The 21512-nt window shown below is 38.6% G+C and overlaps 2 protein-coding genes across 2 annotated transcripts in view; one reads left to right on the forward strand and one right to left on the reverse strand.

The window, feature by feature from the left end:
* The first annotated feature begins 2107 nt into the window (after positions 1-2107).
* On the forward strand, positions 2108-12206 carry LOC114248884 (sulfotransferase 1C4). Its single transcript, XM_028182312.2, has 7 exons — positions 2108-2319; positions 7359-7493; positions 8042-8141; positions 8248-8570; positions 9633-9727; positions 9977-10160; positions 10729-12206. Exons 1-7 carry the CDS (start codon positions 2235-2237, stop codon positions 10848-10850), a joined length of 1044 nt encoding a protein of 347 aa, XP_028038113.2. The 5' UTR covers positions 2108-2234; the 3' UTR covers positions 10851-12206.
* Positions 11624-21512, reverse strand: part of LOC114248883 (uncharacterized) — a 90259-nt gene continuing 80370 nt past the window's right edge. Inside the window, exons 9-15 of the mRNA XM_028182311.2 lie at positions 20584-20828; positions 18991-19157; positions 17850-18083; positions 17176-17352; positions 12964-16352; positions 12339-12438; positions 11624-12258 (exon numbers count right to left, since the gene is read on the reverse strand). Of these exons, the coding sequence (XP_028038112.2) occupies positions 12091-12258; positions 12339-12438; positions 12964-16352; positions 17176-17352; positions 17850-18083; positions 18991-19157; positions 20584-20828 (4480 nt within the window). The 3' untranslated portion in view covers positions 11624-12090. The remainder of the gene's footprint in view (positions 12259-12338; positions 12439-12963; positions 16353-17175; positions 17353-17849; positions 18084-18990; positions 19158-20583; positions 20829-21512) is intronic.

The following is a 21512-nucleotide window of genomic DNA, read 5'->3' on the forward strand; positions in this document are numbered from 1 at the left end:
ATGGGAATCGCGACCCGCTGAGAAGATCCGGCGAGAAACTCAGCGAGCTGATTCATGGTTTAGGTTGCACGTCGAACTCTTTGTCGAGTTCGACGAGTACGGCTACCGGGGTCTCTAAGCCTGCTCCTAGTGTTAGAGCTGAAGGCGTCTAATGCAAAGGTTATTCGATCTGATGGATCCGTAAGGATGTGTCTAGGGCGTCGACCGTGTCTGGCTCCTGCGTGATCAGGATTCGGGGAGTAGTCAGCAGCGGCAACGATAAAGCGATTATCATGAGGCATAGCCTTATCGAAGTACCGTGCCGACGCTGACTTCATGTATTTCTGGATTGATTCGAGGCCCAGGTCGTCGTGTAGGTCAACGTTCCTCACGAACCAAGGAGATCCGATCGCTAACCTGAAAAACCAGGAATGTGGAGATTGGAGGGTGTCTATGTGTGTGCGGGCCGCGTGAGCGAACACCACACTCGCGTAAGTCGTGACGGTCCTTATGAAAGTTTTGTAAAGTGGCACCTTGTTCCGAAGGGACATTTTACTCCGCTTACAGATTATGGCGTAGAGTCTACCGAGAATAAACGCGGCATGGTCGCAGACTGATTTTATATCCGGGCGGAATGTCATCGATGCATCCAGGGTAACGCCCAGGTACTTGACCTTCCTGGCCCAGGGTATGTATATGTAAAGAGAGTAATTGGGGTGTGAGATTCCTCCTCGTGATCCGGGAGGAAATCCGTGTGGAGCTTCCCCTCTGAAATAGCACCGCAGTACTTTTCGCGACCTACTAGCTGTTAAGTGATATGATATAGGGGAACCTTATACATCACAATGGCAAAATTGCCACCCATCTGATAATATGAGATTGAATTGTCGATTGTGTTTACCAGCTGTTCCTGTCAATGCAGGACCTTTGCGGCCATCTACCGACGATAATTGCTTCGCTGCAGAAATAGGCAGGATGGTCGTGCCTCTGCGCTCGGGTTAAAAATAGTCCTTCCATCAGTTTTATGCAAATTTATAAAGTTTTGCTTTGGTTTACAGGGTGTTGTTTATCGCAGTTCTCTGTTTTGAACACGTATCTCCTTAGAATTGAAATAGGTTCCCAGGGGTTGAATTCCAGTATAGTCGGATCTCTCGATACACTAGGCACCATATACTTTAGGCCACAACGACTTCACCTAATAATCGTGAAGTCAGAAATCGATATGCCGTCGGGTGTACTCGCATTTATGAGATAAAAAACTAAGCCCACAAAATGTTCCCGCTTAAAATATTCAAAGTATATATTTCATTTTAATGTTTTATTAGAAATACAAATAAGGACATATTGATTCTACGCAGTTTGTAGTAATTAATTACCTACCATTTATTACTTTTAAGTACAGTCAGAAAGAAACGTAGTTTATATATTGCTGGTGTAAAATAAAATTTGACTTAATTCAAAAGACTAAACATTAACTATACCATTAGTTACATCTATGTTATAATATAGCTTCTGTAAATGAGTTGGAAGGATGGCTCAGTTAAGTCCACAAGTGCTTGACAGTTTAAAATCCAATGAATATAAAGCCTGTCGCTCTTGTAGGTTATAATAGAAATGTTCTTTCTCAATAAGAATAATTGAATAACAATACAATGTTCAATAACTAACAAAATACTCGTGTTGATGTATAAAACGTTAGCGATTGACCAAGGATATTAGGTAAATTATGTCAAAGGCTTACGTTACTTTCACTTTAATATTTACTTAACTTAAGGAATGTTTTGAATTAAGTTGGAGAAAGTCGAGAAAGAAACGAACCGAAAACCAGTGTTCAAAATAATAGAAACGATAAAATTATGCTTACTTCATAATTAAAGTTTTCATTGTAAAATGTATTTGACTTTGAACGTATCAGAGTACTCAGTGACCTCGTTTAAGACTTCTTGTTTCGTGTAGGTAAGTAAGTGTTTCAAATGAAATCATTGAACCATAACAATTACAGTATAATAATTTGATTGTTACAATACTTAAATAATATAAAAGCGGAAATTGTTGTATGGTTTTTTTTTTCTCGATTTAGATATTGTTTTCTTTTTGTGTTGACGTTATCGAGCTGCAATGGTTGGGGAACTCGTTGGCAGTCTTGCATACTGACTCGAAACGTTACTGCGTGCGCGCGCACTTTCACTTCACGTACACGTTTTTGTTTACTAAATTTAAATAAAAAACTAAAAAATCAATCGAAATCTTTTGCGATGGATTTAAAAAATAACAATGTTCCTTTAGAAATAAACAATGTGGATCAAGAGCTTGCCAATAAAATTATGAAGCTGTTTACAGGTGAGCTTGTTCAAATCTTAATTTTCGATTTCTGTTGCCCTCGATTGTGAATGAATTTGTTTTCGTCACGTCTAAAATCAGATATATTTTTTAAGCATTTTATTAATTTTTTTCTCTTCTGTTCAGTTTTATAAAATTAGATTTCATTTTAATATTATTTAAGTATATTACGTTTTTGCAGCACAAGATAGTTTTTCTGCCTGTTTACTGCATCTAGTCAATACGCATACAGCTTAATATTGTATTGCTTTAAGTTTATAAGTTATGGCGTAAATGTTCTCCTACCTATATTGTAATCTATTAATGCTATAAAACTAGCAAGCAATAAACAGAGAGGAAGATTTTCTGGATGAATGCGAATGCAGTGTTCACGTCCATATTTTGACTAGTTGGTTAGCTGGATTTATTTTGAAATACGAAAAATAAGAGATTGTTAAATAGATGGATTTGTCAGAATAATAATATCATATGGGTTTATTAATTAAGTATATTTATACAACCGTCATTACCAAAGACGGACATCAGCGATGGGGCACAGCCAATGCACAGAGTACTGAAAATTAAGTGTTATCATATAATAATAAGAATTTAATAAATTTAAAAATCTGCTTTACTAATGGAAGGGGTTATTATGAGTCTGCACGGATGGCGAACACATTCTGTCTATTTCCGCCGCGAAAGTCATGCGTTTCTATTTGAAGGGTTACATAATAAGAAAACATTACGTCGACCTCATGCCTCAAAGTGGGCGGAGTTCGCGTTCTGAAATCTTATAGCCGATAAAAGGCTGCGTTAATCGCTTAGCACCAGTGTGCTTAGTGCGAGTTTTTTACCGTTTTCGATAACGTAAAAACTAACTCAAATCTGTATGCAGTTGGAAAGTTTGCCTACGTTTGTCGCTAGGGGCGCTGTTCCAACTGCATACGAATTTGAGTTAACTTTTATGCTATCGAGAACAATAAAAAACTCGCACTAAGCACACAGGTAGGCCCGTAGCTCATGGAACTCGTCAGTCCATTTGGAAGCATTAAAAATACATCATAAATGTATTATGTGTCTATCGATTTCAAGTTACAAGTCACGATTCCAAAAACCGTTGAAAATGTCGACAGTCTGGTCTAGTCTAGTAAATCGAGTAAAAGTAAGTTATTTGATCAATGTCAAATGCTTCGGTACATACAAAATATGGCATAGCAAATTGTTACTGCAATGCACAATCTAATTGAAACGGTTAATCGAGAGAATGAGTCGCTACAATTTCAAATATTTGTACTTTGAAGATATTTGCTTTTAAATAATATGCAAACGACAACGCAATTGTTTTAGTTTAATTAAGCAGGATGGCTACCACCGCCCCGCTCTTCTGAGCCGCGAAGCATTAGTGTGGTCAGGTTTGAAAGTTGGAACAGCCAGTTATATACACAATTGAGACTAAGACCTCATGTCTTAGGAATTCAGCATTTAAACTGTGATGCCTACATGAGCCCCAATAACCACTTAACATCAGATGAGCCGGAAGATCGTTCACCCAAATAAAAAATTAAAAATATATACTTTATTATATAAAAACTAAAAGTAGTGCAATGAAACGATTTTAATTAATGTAAAATTCTAATAAATTGGGATAAGATCGAATGAAATCGAATGGAATGAAACGTAATGAAATTAAATAATGTCCAAGTAAAATTATTGAAATTTATTGTACATGTAAAAAAAAAACAGTGAGTCTGTTTCATTTTTGGACACTTGGGCACTTCTAAAACTGCTAAACTGTTACTCAAATCTGCTAAACTGTTACTGTTACTGAAGTCGTCGTAGTCTAAGGGATAAGACGTCCAGTCAATACCGTCTTTACCATAAGGGCACACGGGGCCCGTGCCCAGGGCCCCCATTCTCAGGGGGCCCCGAAAGACCGACCATTTCTCGCACACGTTTATTCTCAAAACATTTTTGTCGGGCACATTACACTTTTTTCACAAATCAGTAATCAGAAGGTATTTACAAGGCATATACTATGCCTATAATAGAAGATTTTGCTCAACAGAAATCCCGAAAGAAACCGTTATCGAAATCGTAACCAAAAAACCAGGACGTTTCTAATATAATTAATGACATAATATATTATATCATACTGTATTTGATTACCTATAATAAATGGTCTCATACTCAGTAAAAAAAATTTATTATAATTCGCTTTTTTTACTTTCTAAAAGGGCCTCAAATTCTTGTGTGCCCAAGGGCCCCATCCTAGTTTAAGACGTCCCTGCGTCCAGTGCATTCGTGTTGAGCGATGCACCGGTGTTCGAATCTCAGGCGGGTACCAATTTTTGTAATGAAATACGTACTCAACAAATGTTCACGATTGACTTCCACGGTGAAAGAATAAAATCGTGTAATAAAAATAAAACCCGCAAAATTTTAATTTGCGTAATTACTGGTGGTAGGACCTCTTGAAAGTCCGCGCGGGTAGGTACCACCACCCTGCCTATTTCTGCCGTGAAGCATTAATGCGTTTCGTTTTAAAGGGTGGGGCAGTCGTTGTAACTATACTTGAGACTTTAGAACTTATATCTCAACGTGGGTGGCGCATTTACGTTGTAGATGTCTATGGGCTCCAGTAACCACTTAACACCAGGTGGGCTGTGAGCTCGTCCACCCATCTAAGCAATAAAAAAAAACTAATCTACTAAACTGTTACAAACCACAATTATTACACTTCCATTTTCTGAATATTTTTACCGCGAACCTGCACTCATGCGGTTTGCATATTTTTTTTTTTTTTATTGCCCTTGTATTCAGACCAGCATGTGGCCAACCTGATGGTGAGTGGTTACCGTCGCCCATGGACTTCAGCAATGCCAGGGGCAGAGCCAAGCCGCTGCCTACCGCTTAATACTCTCCACAAGCCTCTTTTAAAGAAGGACATGTCATAACGGACTAATTTTGTTTTAAAGTTTGACAGCATTGACGCTTTGATTTCCATAATTACATATTGACAGTTAATTGACACTGCACATAATAAATGCGATTGCAGTTGCAATTGTAACGGTATAACGAATATCCATCTGTCCGCTTTTCTACCAAATGCATGACTTTTTCGCGACAGAAATAGGCCGTTTCTAAGAACGCGTATGGGCTCCTAACATGACATGACCAGTATAAATACTTAGATCTGCTCACTTCAATAATATGACCGGCCATCTTAATTTAAGCACTTACAATTAGGTTATTAAACTTGCCTGGAAGCTGAGCGTGATAAAAATACCATTTACGTTCGCAAATTCTTCACATAGTACAAAACGTAAGATTCTTGTTGGTCTGTTTGTAATTCTACATACATATTTTAATATTTCCAAACAGACTTCAATGCTGTTTTACCAATAAGTAAACAAAATTCAAGAGATAATGTAAGTAAACAAAAAGACGGAGTAAAATTTTAATTTGTACCTTATTTGTTTTTTATGTTGAAAATTTATTTAATTATGTTATACTTCCAATGCCACTGTGACTAGTACCTATAAACCCCGAAACCGAAATTAAAAACGGTGAGTTAAAAAATACGGAAACCCCCTATAAATGCTAATTAAGGCAGCGCTCCACAAAGGAAGAGTTTGTAACTGTGGAGAGTGTGGGACCAGCTGATATGAATAACAAACTTCAGTGACGTTACCATCTTTAACGGTGATGGAACAATTGAAGAGATCGACAATGCGTGATTTCACTAACTGTTTAAAGATTTTGCAGTTAAAAAAAGAATAATATTACATTGGGTTTTTGCAAGACAAAGTACTAAGTACATGGGAAATTAAAATGGGGCAAAACAGTTCAAGCGAAGGCGGGGCCGGTATTATTAATTATGAAACAGATTCGATGAATTTGTGACCTAATGGACAAGGCGCTGGGTATAATCTTACAAAATCAGCCAGAAACCATTCACTGTCCTAATTTAAACTGCAAGCAGCATTCTTGTCTAAGTTAAGCATGAATAGTTACTTGTATATTCAATAAATAAAATAACAATATAACGTATAACTATAACCTTGAGTACAATTAATAGAGCAATATGGATACAAAAGGTTCGGGTTTGTTGCTCCGGTAGAATAATGGCTTTTCCTAGTGATTTTTCCGACCAAACGCAATACTCGTATTGCAGTAACTTACACAAGCTTTTTTAAAAATAAATCTCATATAATTTAACGGAATTTAACATAGTTTAGATCGTTTTATTACTGTTCAAGTTATTTTTAATGCGGAAATTTGTTTACTTATTTATTTATTAGGTATACAAGGTTTTCTGGTACCAGGAAATGAGTTTTCAATATAATTGTTAAATCAAGGTCCAAGTTAATAAACCAATCAGTATTACTAACTCTAAATTAAATAACACTTTTGTTAACAATAGAAACAACGAGCATACCATATTTCATAAAAATTTAAATGAGTTCATGAATATCCAAGAATCAATGGTGCGGGGTCAAAATAATTTGTGAAAAAGCATGGTGAATGAAGGCCGTAGTTCTAAGAAGTAGGTATGAACTCTGTGCCAGTGATGGGCGGTGCGAGTGTAAAAAAAGACGATTATGGTCGTCTCCAAAAATCCTCACAGGTTCCTTTCAACTACACTTCTAGTGGGACAATCGCATAGAACGCACGGTACACAACGAGTTCTATCAGACCATCTTATAATGCGGTTTCCTTCCTTCACCAAAGTGTAAAGAGCAAAAAGTCCTACTTGGATTCGAAAAAGGTTTTATTGGTCCAAGCCGCTGTCTTGTTTTTTCAACAGGCTTTTTTTAAATCGCGAACGATCTCACATCCTGAGCAGTATGAAACGGCTACCGGAAAGCACAGGCATGGAAAAGTCAATGCCTTCAGATAATAGGAGGAAGGTTCAATTATGTAATATTAGAGCGGTTGTCCCACTAACACTAACAGTAATGCATGAGTGCTATGCGTCAGAAATAGGCAGCATGGTGGTACTTACCCGTGCAACATTCAAATTTAATGAAATTCCTTAAAGTCTTAATATAATTTTTCAGGTGAGCACACCGGCTTTGTTCGCGTTGGACCCAAAGGATATTTTTTCCCGCAAAAGTACACCGAAGAAGCAAGTAAAATCTACAATATGCCACTAAGGGACAGTGACGTCTTTGTAGCTAGTTATCCGCGATCGGGTAAATACTAAAACATTTTACGTGATACTTATTGGAAATCAGTTCGACTGACCCGATGGAGCAGTAGTTAGCGCGCCTGACTGTTGCGCCGAGGGTTGCGGGTTCGATCCCCACATCGGGCAAACATTTGCTTGATGAACAGATCTGTTTGCTCTTTGTCCGGGTGTTTATTATCTATATGTATAGATTTATACGTATATAAGTATGTGCCATTCTCTGTTACACATAACACAGGAATCCTAATTTGGGGCAGGATGGCCGTGCGATTTGTCCCCAGTTATTTATTTATTTATTTAATTGGGATTCTATTATGATTTAAAAAAAATCATTTATGCCGTACACCTGCTCGTGACTTTAATATTATTTTTTGCAACAAATTACGCAGGTACATTTTGCCAACCATGATCACTTGTGAATACACCTCACGTTACGTATATGATAGGAATTAAAAAAAAACTTTTCATAGCCTTAACTTAGAGACCTTTCGGGTTAGTACGCATAATACTACTATGCCACAAATGTAACAATTTATGATGTATTAATTTCAGGAACTACGTGGACTCAAGAACTAGTTTGGATGGTGGCTAATGACCTAGATTATGAAAAATCAGCTGCAGTGCCGCTTACCCAGAGATACCCATTTTTAGAGTAAGCGAAACATTTATTAAATAAGTTAAAACATATTAAACTCACATAATTACAAAATTTGTATACACACGCAAATATTTGTAACCTTCTATTTTAAACTTTGAAGGTTTTCAATATGCGTCCATCCCGTCATGAAGAAAAAATTCACGGAAGAGAATAGTTACAGCGAGGACAAACTGAAGCTTTTAGAAGATGTTATCCAACCCGGGACTGATCAACTAGCTTCTATGCCTTCGCCTCGCTTCATAAAGACACATCTGCCACTATCTCTGTTACCTCCGGATCTGTTAGAAACAGCAAAGATGGTTTATGTGGCCCGGGACCCGAGGGATGTAGTGGTATCGTTCTATCACCTCAACCGATTGATCAGAACTCAAGGCTACATTGGAGATTTCAAAACTTATTGGCACTACTTTATTAATGATTTACGTGAGTATTAATTTTTTCGGTGGTGTGTCATTAAAGGATTAACCCATCAATTTTTTTGATCGATGTTTTGAAGTTAACGTTGAGAACTGCCACTAATTTAGCGGTAGATTGAATATCGACAGTTTCCACTATCACATTAATCCGTTGACTCAAGGGCGGATCCAGGGGGGGGGGTCATGGGGTCATGACCCCCCCCCTGAGCTGGTTCCAGGACCTAAGTGGACCACATATTGAACGTAATTATTTTAGAACCACGGTTATGGAATATAAATAAGCTGCCTCATTCCGGGCGTGATAGTGCTTCTCTGGATTTCTTCAAGAGAAGATGACAATATGTACGTGTATATGTACAAGTTATTAAGTGTTAAGTTTTTCAAGTGTACAATAAAGAATAAATATTTTTAAGTACAGTACTTACGTACATTAATAAAATACCTACTTTTTACTTGTATCTATTGTTATCAAAATTAAATTATAAGTTCTTGACTTGACCATGACTATGTGACCCCCTCCTGGCACCAAAGCTGGATCCGCTCTTGCGTTGACTTATGTTTGGGTGATGACAGGGTTCATTTTTTAGATCAAAATTTCCATGTTGGAAGCTTAAAAATTAATAACGAGTCGTGCGTTCGTCTTTGATGTTCACTCCGTGCACGTATTTAACGTGAACTGTTTGTACGGCATTGCTGCCGCGACGCAACTCGTACTCCATTATTGTTTGTATTTTTAGCATGTCCGTATTGATGAAAAAGATACGATTGTAGTGAAAACAAAACTCTAATAAAACAAATGACTGAACAAGAAAGTACAATTCCATATTATTAAAATAGAATTCGTTTGAATTTAGAATTATTTGCCAGCCATACATAGTTGCGTTTGAAATGGCAAGTATTATAAAACTACAACTTCATAGGTAAAAAAGATCTATTATTTTTGATAATACTCCTACAACAGTCAAATTATTAATCGAAACATTCTTGCCAAAGAATAGGTACTTTTATCCTCTATATATATGATATTTAATAATTAAAATCAAATAATAATAAGCAATCTCTTTTTTAGATCACTGGACCCCGTACTTTGAACACTTAAAAGAAGCATGGGAGAAAAGACATCATCCAAATCTTCTATTTTTGTTTTACGAAGAACTATCCAAAGTAAGTTTGTTGCAAGCTACGAATAAATAATAAGTCAGGCCTGAGGTTTTTCTCATTCTAAATAAAATTAATTAATTTGGAAATGACCGTAATTTTTATTTATAAAAGGTCACTGTTATAAAAAAAACTTCGAATTGTCAGTAGTACGTATATATTTACTTGCGTATTCTGATCTTGTCTCACAAAATCTTATTGTTTTACATCGAGATTATATTATACGTAGTACATAATATCTCGATGTTGTTTTAGGACTTGCAGAAGACAGTTCGTCGGGTGTCACAATTTTTCAATAAGGATTATACGATGGACGAGATAATCAAATTGTGCGAACACCTCAGTATCATGAACTTTAAAAATAACAAATCCGTAAACTTCAACGTGATGGCAGAACTCGGCGTGACTATTACAGGGGAACAATCCTTCATACGAAAAGGTACATTGGTAATTGGTCATTAAAAAGCTTAAAACGTATTTTGCTCCGCGATTCTAACCGCGTTCAAGTTTTTCCATTAACGGTGCTTTTAGGCACCACAAGCACCAGTCACCGTCATCGTCGAACCCGTCGCTTGCAACGAAGGGCTCGACGAGCGAACTAACCCACAGACACAGCCCACTGAGTTTCTCGCCGGATCTTCTCAGTGGGTCGCGTTTCCGATCCGGTGGTAGATTCTGCGAAGCACTGCTCTTGCTAGGGTCAGTGTTAGCAGCACTCCAGTTGGAGCCCCGTGAGCTCACCTACACGTTAGGGTGAAGCTAAAATAGCCTCTCAAGGCTATCAGCATAGGTAGGAAAAAAAGTTCAAGTTTTGTTATTCGTTAATTATTAGTAATTTGTCGTTATGACATTAAATTGTTACATTATATTGTAACTATTTTAACAGTAAGATTTTTTTCCTGTGAACCCACAGACAGATTAAGGAAAAATCTCCGTCTCTGGCAATTAAAATATAAAAGACCTTTATTACTAATATTGGTGATGCTTTAATTTTATATGAACTCTAGGTAAGGCCGGTGGCTGGAGAGACTATTTTGACGAAGAAATGACTAAAGAAGCAGAGAGCTGGATGCAAGACAATCTGCGCGACACCGATCTACGGTTCCCACACTTAGAAGAAGATTTCTAAATATTGCAGGATACATCAAACCTAGGTTATTAAATAAAAGGTGAAAGTTGGGTGATTTAGTTAGTTCTATTCGCGTTTTTTTGGGTTTAATTGTGTAATAACAGTGGTTTATTAACACCTGTGAGGTAACTACTCGGGCTTTTCCAAAAAGTCCACTGAAAAGTCACAGTAAATAGCCGCCATTTTAGGGCCGAGTCACACCGGAATGGCAGCAGCAGGCGGCGATGCCAGCGGCCTCGCGTGGCCTCCAGACTGCACGCGCCTAGTCTCCCCTTGACTAGTTTCATAGATTATACACTTAATTGACTAGTTTAGTTTCTTCATTCGGCAATGATACTCGTGTGCTTGGAGTGAACATGATGGAATTGGTTATTGGCAGAACCACCGACAAGACGCACGTGGCGCGCGGCTGTTCGCTTCACCGCGGGCGGGCGGGCGGCGGCTGTGTCGCGACCTTTTCTAGCTTTTCAAGCGATACTGATCTTTTAAGTATATAAATAAAGTTTAAAATTATTTCACACTGAAAGTGCTCACCGCGACGCTGCCATTCCGATGTGACTCGGCCCTTACTGAAATTAAACTTCATCCCATCTCATCTAGTTTCATTTAATTTCATCTTAGTTAGTCTTAGTCTCAAATTAATTAACTTAACCTCATTTCGCTTCATATCATTTTTCATATTATAACAGAATATAAGAAAATCTTAGACGCCGCTATAGCTCTGGTTACCAGGCCACGACAGCTTAAAAAAACATTAAAAAATAAAATAACAATTATAGGGTGATAAACATTTATTCCAATAATATTATTATGCTCTATTTAAGTATTTCTTTGTAACACCATATCTTAAGTTTACGATACAATGGAGATTTTGTATGAACTACCAAAATAAACGATATAATTTTATAACGGCATTTCAATCGCACCAGCCGTGACATACTAAAAAAAATATCTGCACAAATAAAACAATGCATCAGTCCTTCCTTATTTTTTATTTAAATAATTATACGGTTATACAAAGAATAAATTAAAAGCCAGATTTATCAATCATTCGTTGGTAATATAAAATTCTAAAACAGACTTACAATAATCGCGACAATGGACAACAACCGCGCGCGCCACAAGCGGCTCTAATATAAAGTGAGTCTCCCGCACTAGCGCCGGCCGCCGGCGGGGACCGTTCACTTACAAAAAATCACAAAATTCAAGCGGAAACAATAGGAATCTGAACGCGGCTGGTTCACGCGATCACGTCCGGCAGCAGTGCGTTGTCCGCGGCGGGCGGGCTCGGCGGCGGCTTCACTACATCCTCACCGTTCGTCAGCGTCTCCTTTATTTCTTTCTTTAATGAGTCAATTGGCTTTTTCGGCACAGCCTTCGGTGCGGTGCCCTTCGGACCGGCGGCGGGCTGCAACGGTAATTATAATAGGACGGTCATTCATTGTCCGGTTAATATGAAAAAAAAAACAAAAATTAAAAGCAAATCACCTTGGCGGAAGCGGTCCGGGGCGGCGCAGTCTTGGCTGTGATGCGTTTGTTTGCGAGATCCTTACTTTGCTTGTCCAGCGGACGATTGGAAGCCGTCGTTCTGTTTAAAAATATTACAAAATTAGTTATTCACTGGAGGCACAGACTGTTAATGTGGAGCCATAATTGACTACATGGATGTGGCACTTCACGAGGACTAATTCGAATATTACGTAACTGTAGTACTTGACTGACCATTATTATAGTTTAAATTATGTAGCTCATGCGGTATCACTCTTTCACAAAGATTGACAAAAGAATTTTACAACAAGCATGCAATTTGGTAATCATATCTGCTAAAAATCAATGGCCATGTGAATAAATGAATATAGGTATGTATATACATATGTATAGAGTGGATAAATAAAAACAATCAGATTACAATTAACACAGGTATATAGGTTGGAGGCGAGAAAGGCCAGAAAGATAAAGCATAACATATTTATTCAAACTGAAATATTATTACATGTAAATATTATGTATATCATGTGTAACCATAATAATTCTTGAATTAAAATTATTATCAAAGATCTTAAACGTTGCAATGTCAAGATTTCTAGATAGGCTTATAAAGGTAAATACTCACTTTGTGGGTGGTGCGGGGCGGGCTGCAGGGCGCGCAGGCGGGGCGCGGGGCGCGGCTCGTGCAGGCAGTTTTGTATCCTTGACGTCACCGTTAGTAAGTGGCTTTTCGATAGGTTTAGGTTTCGGCTTCGCGGCTGGTGCAGCGGCGCGGGGCGGGGCGCGGGCGGCGGGAGGGCGAGGCGCGGGGCGAGCGGCAGATGGCGCGGGGGCGGCGGGACGCGGGGCCGCAGCTGCAGGGGCGGCGGTGCGAGGTGCCGCGGACGTCTTTGGAGCAACCTTCGCACCGAGCGGAGGGTCTCGCGCGGCCGGTTTCGATGTGGGCGTGCTTGGTTTGGCACCACTAGATCGACCGACTGGGGCAGGAGAAGTTTTCGTCGTTGGAGTGGCCGATTTGGACGCGGTTGTGGTTTTCGTAGCTGTCATCGTCGATTTCGGGACGGTCGTCGTCGACTTAACGGTGGTCGTTCTGGTGATGGCCATCGGTTTCGATGTCGGGAGCTTCGCGGACGGAGGCGTCGGCTTTGGTGGAGCGGCGCTCGCTTTGGGGGCAGTCTTCGTGGTAGAAGGCGTAGTACGCGTAGCGGCACTTCGAGCGGATATCGGGGTCGCTTTTGTGACGGTTTCTGTTTTTTTAGCGGAGGGCGGAGCGCTGCGCGGAGTAGCAGTCTTTGCAGCTGATTTGGGTGTTCGCACATCAGTTTTAGTCGCTGGAGTCGAAGGTGATTTTTTTGTGGAAGTGGGTGTTTTTGTTTTAACAAGAGCAGCAGCGGTCACAGCTCCCGCAATGGCGGTGGCGGCGAGGGCTGGGGCGGCGATGTCGGCAGCGAGTGGCGTGTCGGCGAGGGCGGCGGAGAGATCCACAGCAGGCGTCGGAGGAGGCGTGGCGGCGGCGGGTGGCTGTTCGGCCTCTTCCGGTCTTATTTCGTTTGTGACAGGTACGCAAATCTCTTGAGCGCGCCTTTCCGGAATCCCGATGTCGATATCCGTAACGAGTTCTCCACGTTCTTCGGGCACTACGTCGGGTGCCGGTACCGATTTTTCGATAGAAGGCTGAATTACCGATTCTGCGATTGAACTTTCGGAATCTGCCAGCTCTGTATTCAACGGTGGCGAAATTTCTATCGCTTCCAGCGGTTTTGCAGGCACCGACGCCAGAGGATCCACAGCTTCCAGCGATTCTGAAGTTAAAGGTGCCAGAGCCTTCGCTTCGAGTAGTTCTGTAGTTACAGACGCCAGGGGGTCTTTCACTTCAAGAGGTTCCGCAGTTACAGACGCTTGAGAGTCCTTCACTTCGAGAGGCTCCATAGTTACAGACTCCTTTTCTTCTAGCGGTTCTGGACTTACGGACGCCAGAGAATCCTTCATTTTAAGCGGTTCAGCAGAGACTGACATCAATGAATTCTCCGGTTCTGTCGATTCCATAGGTTCTACTACCTCCGTACGGACCGGTTCGAGGGGGACGTCGGATTTTTCTCGCTCTACTTCGGGCTGATCATCAACAGAAGCCACTTCCTGGATTGTAGACTCTAAAGGCGTTTCAATTGAAGTGATTAGATCATCGACTGGAATATGACTTTCAGCTGGTATGGGTGATTCACATGGCAAAGGAACCTCAGCAGGTAAAGGCGAATTCGACCTGGAGTCTTTGGTTACTTTGACTGACTCATCTAATTCTGTTGTTGTTTCACGAGGTTCTGGTGAAGTAGCAACTGGCAGGGGGGAAGATACTGGGTGGTCATCGACTGTGGGAAGTGGATGGTCTGTTTGAATAGTAGATTCCGTTTCAGGAGTAACATTCTCGGCTGGTAGTGGAGATTCCGACGGTAAAGGAGACTCTTCAGGTAAAAGACATTCAGAAGGAAGCAATGTTTCTTCTGTAGGCAGTGGAGACTCAACTGGTACATCATGCTCATCTGACAAAGGACACTCAGCAGGCAATGGAGATTCAGCATGGAATGGGGATTCTATATGGAGAGGTGAATCTGAACGTAATAGTGATTCCTTAGAAAGAGCTGGTTCAGTGAGCAATGGTGATTCAGTTGGTAGAGGGGATTCTCGGGCAGATAAATTTTCTTTGGGAGTAAAAGTTTCACTCGGCTTAGGAGAGTTAGCAAATAATTCGAATTCTTTTGCCGGAGAAGAAATCCTGTTGTTTTGAAGCTCGTCGAAATTTTGGTTTTGGGTCGGAAGAGGTGATGTAACTGGCTGAGGTGAAGGAACAGGCGAATCTGCACTTTCACTTAAAGTAAATTCCTGCCCATACAATCTAATTTCAGGGGGCATTGTGTGTTTAGATGAAATTTCTGGGAAAATATCTTGGAGTTCTTCAGTGTGAATATCTGCAACAACGTTTTCTTTGTCATAGGTTGGTTCAGGTGTAATGGCTTCTGTTCCAACCATTGCGTTAGCCGCTACATTAAAATCTTCCACTGATTTTGTTTCAGATATTTCTTCAGGATTGGGGTTATTTATTTGTTCAGTTAATTCTACTTCCAACACTTTTTCATTGTTTTCTAAAGAGTTCTCAATGTCAGATTCCACTTTCTTATATTCTTCTACTTGGTATCTGAAATCTTCAACTTTTTCATCACCTACTTCACTTGAACGTAAAGCTTGTAAAATATCTACACTTGAATCTTGTATGATTTCTGGTTCATGTTCTTTTTCTAAATCTTCTTCCAATTCTTTGATGAAGGATTCTGCTACTTCACTTTGAATTTCATCATCATGTATTTCATTTTCTGAATAATTTTTATTTTTATCTAATGGTGTGATTGCCCTTAAGTCTTTTTCACTGTCAGAACAGTCTTGTAATTCATCATTTGTAAATCCTAATTCTGAACTTTTCCCATCCGGGATTTCAGGTATTTGCTCAAACATTAATTTGTGAGATTCTGGTGTGTCTGTTTGTACCACTGTTTCTTGTGTAGTTGTTTCATATTCTATGTTTGAGAATGATTGTAAATTGTCAGATGAGTTTATGTTATAATCCACAAAATTATCTCCTTCATTAAAATTACAAACATTATTGGATAAAGCACCCATTTTGTCATTTAAAATCATTATGTCATTGTTTGGTTCTTGACTATTTATGTCTGCCTCAGTTAAATCGGCATCTAATTTTGGATTTACATTTTCTTTGTCATCTCCTTCAGAATTCTCACAGATACCATTCTGTTGTAAATCTTCATCATCACTATCCGGCAGAGGCTGGACAGCATTGAGATCAACCTGTAGATCATTCTTTGTGAGCCTTTCACATGTGTCATCATCTTTTTCTTGATAAAAACTCATGCTCATGGGATCTCTTTCTTTATTTTTTAATCTTTCGAAAAGCTCATCATTTTCTTCCAAAGCAAATGGATTTGCTTCTGCATGTGTCTGAAATACCTATAAATAAATAAAAACAATGTTATTTTCAATCATTGAATTTATTTCTAATATATATAAATACCAGTTCTGGGATATTGAAAATCAATTTATATTGTGTAAATTATTTAAAAAATCACTACTACTAGTCCTCCATTTACATTTTATGGCGGTAGGACCTCTTGTGAGTCCTATTTCTGCCGTGATGCAGTAATGCGTTTCGGTCTGGAAAGCCGTTGTATCTATACTGAGATCTTAGAACTTATATCTCAAGGTGAGTGCCGCATTTACGTTGTAGATGTCTATGGGCTCTAGTAACCACTTTACACCAGGTGGGCTGTGAGCTCGTACACCCACCTAAGCAATAAAAAAAATATTTTGAAGCTAGAAAAGAATAAGAACCACGTACATAAACAAAATAGAAACCACTAAATACATACTAAAAAGTTGTGAGCTGTACCCATTCACAAGCACACATCATCATTCTCCTGTCTTTCTCCTAGTCACCTGGGGTCAGCTCCTTTATCATATACCATTTCTTCTCTCACTCTTACCCGATATGGGTCCTTCATGCAAATCCATCCATTTCTTCTGAGGTCTACTTCTTCCTCTATATCCTTCCACATTCATAGTTAACTCTCTTACTAACCTCATTTTCATTTCATCTCATTACATGTCATACCATCCCAAACGCTCACTTCTCAACTTCTCTGTCACAGGTGCCACTTTCAGACTTCCTCTAAGATATATATGCTCAGAAGCACACATCCTTAATCTCTTTGTTAATAAAGCTATCAATGAAATTAAGGCAGTCTTCACCATTTGAAATGAATGTGTAACAAACCTGAATATTACAGAAATCAGTTGTATCTTTCTGTATTCTTTCAAAGTCCTGTATGAGTTCCACGTCCTTGACTTTGTCAGGTTCAATGCCCACATTGAATCCAAAGCCCAAACTATCCATGTTGCAATTATCATTACCATTTATTTGTTCTTTCATAGTATCTTCTATTGTTGCATTCTGAAATTCACAGATATATTTTTTAAATGGTAAACAGTTGCATATTTATATGTGAGTGTATATCCTGGGGCAGATAGATACTAAGTTTTTTAAATAATTATGTACTAACACATGTTCACAAACAACTTCCACTGACTTCAACTGATGAAGAAAGAACTTCAACTTTTTAAGATAAACCTGAAAAATGTTCAATATGTATCATAATTGGTGGTATATTCTGAGAACACAAGATTTTTTACCTTTATCCTGCCTATTTCTTCTGGACAAACAATATATCAGTTATTTTTCTTTCACTTTGATCTGGTAATCACTTAAAATTATGGTAGATGAAGTCTGGCCATTATATGATAAAAAAAAACAATTTATGAAACGGTTTCAAATCAAACACAATCCACTACAAAAACATATTTCATTGGAACTAGATAATGCATTTTTTTTTAAATCAATGAGTGAGTCAGTCCAATTATGAATTATAATAATAAAAATACAGTACTAACATGATGGCCATTAAGTTGGTCGCAGTTGTCCAAGTCTAGAAGCTCAGCTGGTCGAACAACAGCTTCCGTGCGAAATTGTGTGACGTCAGGAAGATCAATATCGTCCATTGGTAATGGCTTACGCGGAGACTCAGCCAGCAACACGTCAGTCGCAGCGCTGCCCGGCACAAACACAGGTGCGTCGGGGTTCAGAGGTGAACTATTCATATCCACAGAGCTACTCTCCCACCCTGACTGTAATCAATAATTTAACAATAAATACATTGATAAATCAGAAAAACTATGAAATTTAACATTAGACATAAAAGTAGAAAGGTTAATGATTCTTTGATTAAAAACATGGATACATTATTGAAACATTGATAGATTTTCTGTAGAGTCCTATTTATCTTTTTCTACTTCTCTTCCTCCTCGTTATTTATGTCCTCGACTATATTAATTTCCTTCCTCCTCAACTATATTTCTCAATTGTTTTAAATAAGACCTACCACATATTTTTAGTTTTATTGCTTACACAGCTCACAGTCCACCTGGTGTTAATATTGGAAGTTATGGATATCAATGTGAATGCTGTTACTCAAGATTGCGAATTGATTAATTACTGGAAAACATAACTTACAGACTTTAAACATATCTTTTATATAGAGTACAGAAAACATATTCCTTAAAAACATTTGAGGGGCAAATGCTAAAAGGCGTGCAAAGAAATTGCAATTATGTTTTCTACTATATGTACTTTAAAATGTTCATTATGCCCTTTCACAAAAGATATAAAATTATTATTACAACACAATTTACTGAAATTTGGTTAGGTTATTTTGAAATTCCCACATTTTATTTTTCTATTTTATAAAAACACAACCTTTTTTTTCTTTACTAAAATAAGTCACATTAATCTATTTTGTTCTTCCCTGTGGATTATAATGCAATAGTTATGATAAAATATTGAAAGTATGAAATTTTCAGCTATGTTTGTACACAGGTATTAAGAATGTCAGTCCAATGTGTTGTAAAGATAAAATCAAATTAATTTATGTGAAACGAGACACGTGACGGATGGAGAAAGAAGAGAACATCATTTAAAGATTATAAGCAACTATAATAAACAAAGCCAAAATGAAAAAAATACAAGCAAGCTTACATTATCCTGACAAGGTGTTTCTGAGCGCGGTTGCTCCTCGGGTTCTTCGCTGGCGTTTTTCTCTTCGCGTTCACCTTCGCCTTTGTAATAGTTCCACTCGTCTTCAGAGTCCTCGCCACTCTCAGCTACATTATCCACTAGAGCACCGTCGACGTGGCCCTCTTCCACTGCACAGTACAAAAATCCATGAATTACTTTTCCGCTAGCGGATTAAACAATCTACGACAATCGGCAACAGATCGGCAGTATCAACAGGTGACACACCCTTTGTATGCAAAATTATTCGATTGGTTTTTAATCACAAAAAAGGACTTCACTATTTTCGTTGTGATTAAAGTCACGTAATTTAATAAAGGACAATTTCTCTAAAAAAAAAAAAACGAAAGATACTACAGTCGTTTCAAACGATTCCGGTTCGATACGTATCTATGAATGATCGAACCGCTGTTTTACCGGTCGCGAATTTAAAACTGTGAGACATTTGCAGACGCCATTTCGAGAACAGAGTAGACACGCCCGGCATTAAAGTTATCTAGAACGAAAAAGTGTACAAACAGGGAGAACTTGAAAGAATTTCATGTGCGCCGATAACTAATGGGGATGCGTCTTCGTTCGTTCTATTTCCAGAACCCGCTCCGCATGAATCAACACAGAAATAACCTTTCACAAACGGTATGTGAAAATTATTATTATCAACACATTCGCTCAAATCCACGTACCGTGAACGGTGATCTCACTGTACAGATTATAATCTTCACCGGTTGTTATTATTCGAGAGTTGAAAATGTAGACAAAACACCGATTGTTGCAACGACACGAGTACCAAGTTTAATTGTACAGACTCGGCGAACGTTCAACGAGCGACTGCGAGAGGGATCGGGGACGGAGCGGGACGGGCAGGACGAGTGGAGCGGAGGGCGGCGCGGTTCGGCGTGGCTACCAGGCGTGTACCAAGATAGGGAATAGGGATGCCCCATCATTTACATCATGCAAATATCGGGCAGCAGATTGTGATTCCAAATATTAATTACGATAATTATTTAAACTCTTCATGACACAACTGTCACCATTACAGACTATCGGGAAAATTTCAATTACTGGAATATAGGTAAGTATTATTTTAAGCATTTTAAGTCAATTAAAATTGACTTAAAAATATACATTGTTATTAATTAATTTTTTAATAATTTTTTTGAAAGAATTGACATTTTTTTCTTTCATAGTAAGGGTGCGTTTTATGAAATTCATTTCTCATTTGTCTGCTCTCATACAGAAAAACTTAACTAGTATAATAAAGTAACTCCAAAAAAAATTCTTGTCAACCCAAAAATAAAATAACTTAAAAAACTTGGTGATAATATAATTTTCTTGCGATCGAACTCAATATTTTGTGATAAAGATTAAAATGTATATGTATTTGAAATTTTAATCTCAATACAAAATATGGCTCTAATAAAGAATATAAATAAATAAATAAATCTCAATACAAAATAATAAGAGCAAGTCACATGCTTTGTAGAATATAATCGATCAATTCAATATTTTTCCTTTGTCAATTTACATAATTATACGGGAGAGAATAAGAAGGCTGACCTGTGTGTGCGGGAGGCGTAGGAGGCGCAGGCTCGGGATTTTTCTCGGCGTCGATATCGTCGACGTCGACGGCGGTCTCCGGGCCTAGGTCCTCGCTGTCGCTGTCCGAGTTATCGACGCCGTTGTCAGCGGGCTCGGTTTCGGCCTCCGCATCTGCATCGCCTCCCGACGCAATATCGACCTGCCGCCTGCATGACTCCGTCTCCACGGCGAATGGCGTTACGTTCGCCAATGTGTTGTCCAGCCTATTTTTTTTTATTATTTCGGTTAATTATTTATTGTGTTACGGTTCTAGTTATTATATGTCTCATTATGAAATTGAAGATACGGGTTAGTCTATTTCCCAATTCCAGGTCAAACAACCCAAAGAAAGATTAAGATCAGGCCGACCGGCGGTTATTCATAAAGCTACGAAAAAAAGTAAAATTCGAACATGGAAACATAATATGTATTGCGTGGTTTTATTTGCTTCCAACAGAGATAGCAGCGTGGATTTCATCAGCTACTCTGTGAGATGAAGTCGAAGGCTCAATTGTCTTGAAATCGGCGTCATTGCTACGCGACATTAATTGACAGCGTGGTATCTTGTGCGAACTAAGAACACGTCCTACCATTATTTAATGCAGTTTGGGAATCGCTTAATGTACCTACTCAGAAAACATTTCTATCCATTCGCTGGTAAAATTTTAGTCGCCTTTTACGACACAAAAATTACAACGTACTAATTTTTTTCACATCGTACCTAATCTTAAATTAGAATAATTTAATGAAGTAAATTTTTTTTTACTACCTATTGGTTTTTTTTCCGACCAGTCCAAATAACACTAAACTTATGTTAAAAATCTACATTTTAATTTAATTTTGTAGCCATCGTGACCTACACACATTGCGTACGAAAACGATGCAGAGAACGATCGTATTTCAAACTA

This window comes from Bombyx mandarina, chromosome 10 (genome assembly GCF_030267445.1).
Source record: "Bombyx mandarina strain Sakado chromosome 10, ASM3026744v2".
Taxonomy (NCBI): domain Eukaryota; kingdom Metazoa; phylum Arthropoda; class Insecta; order Lepidoptera; family Bombycidae; genus Bombyx; species Bombyx mandarina.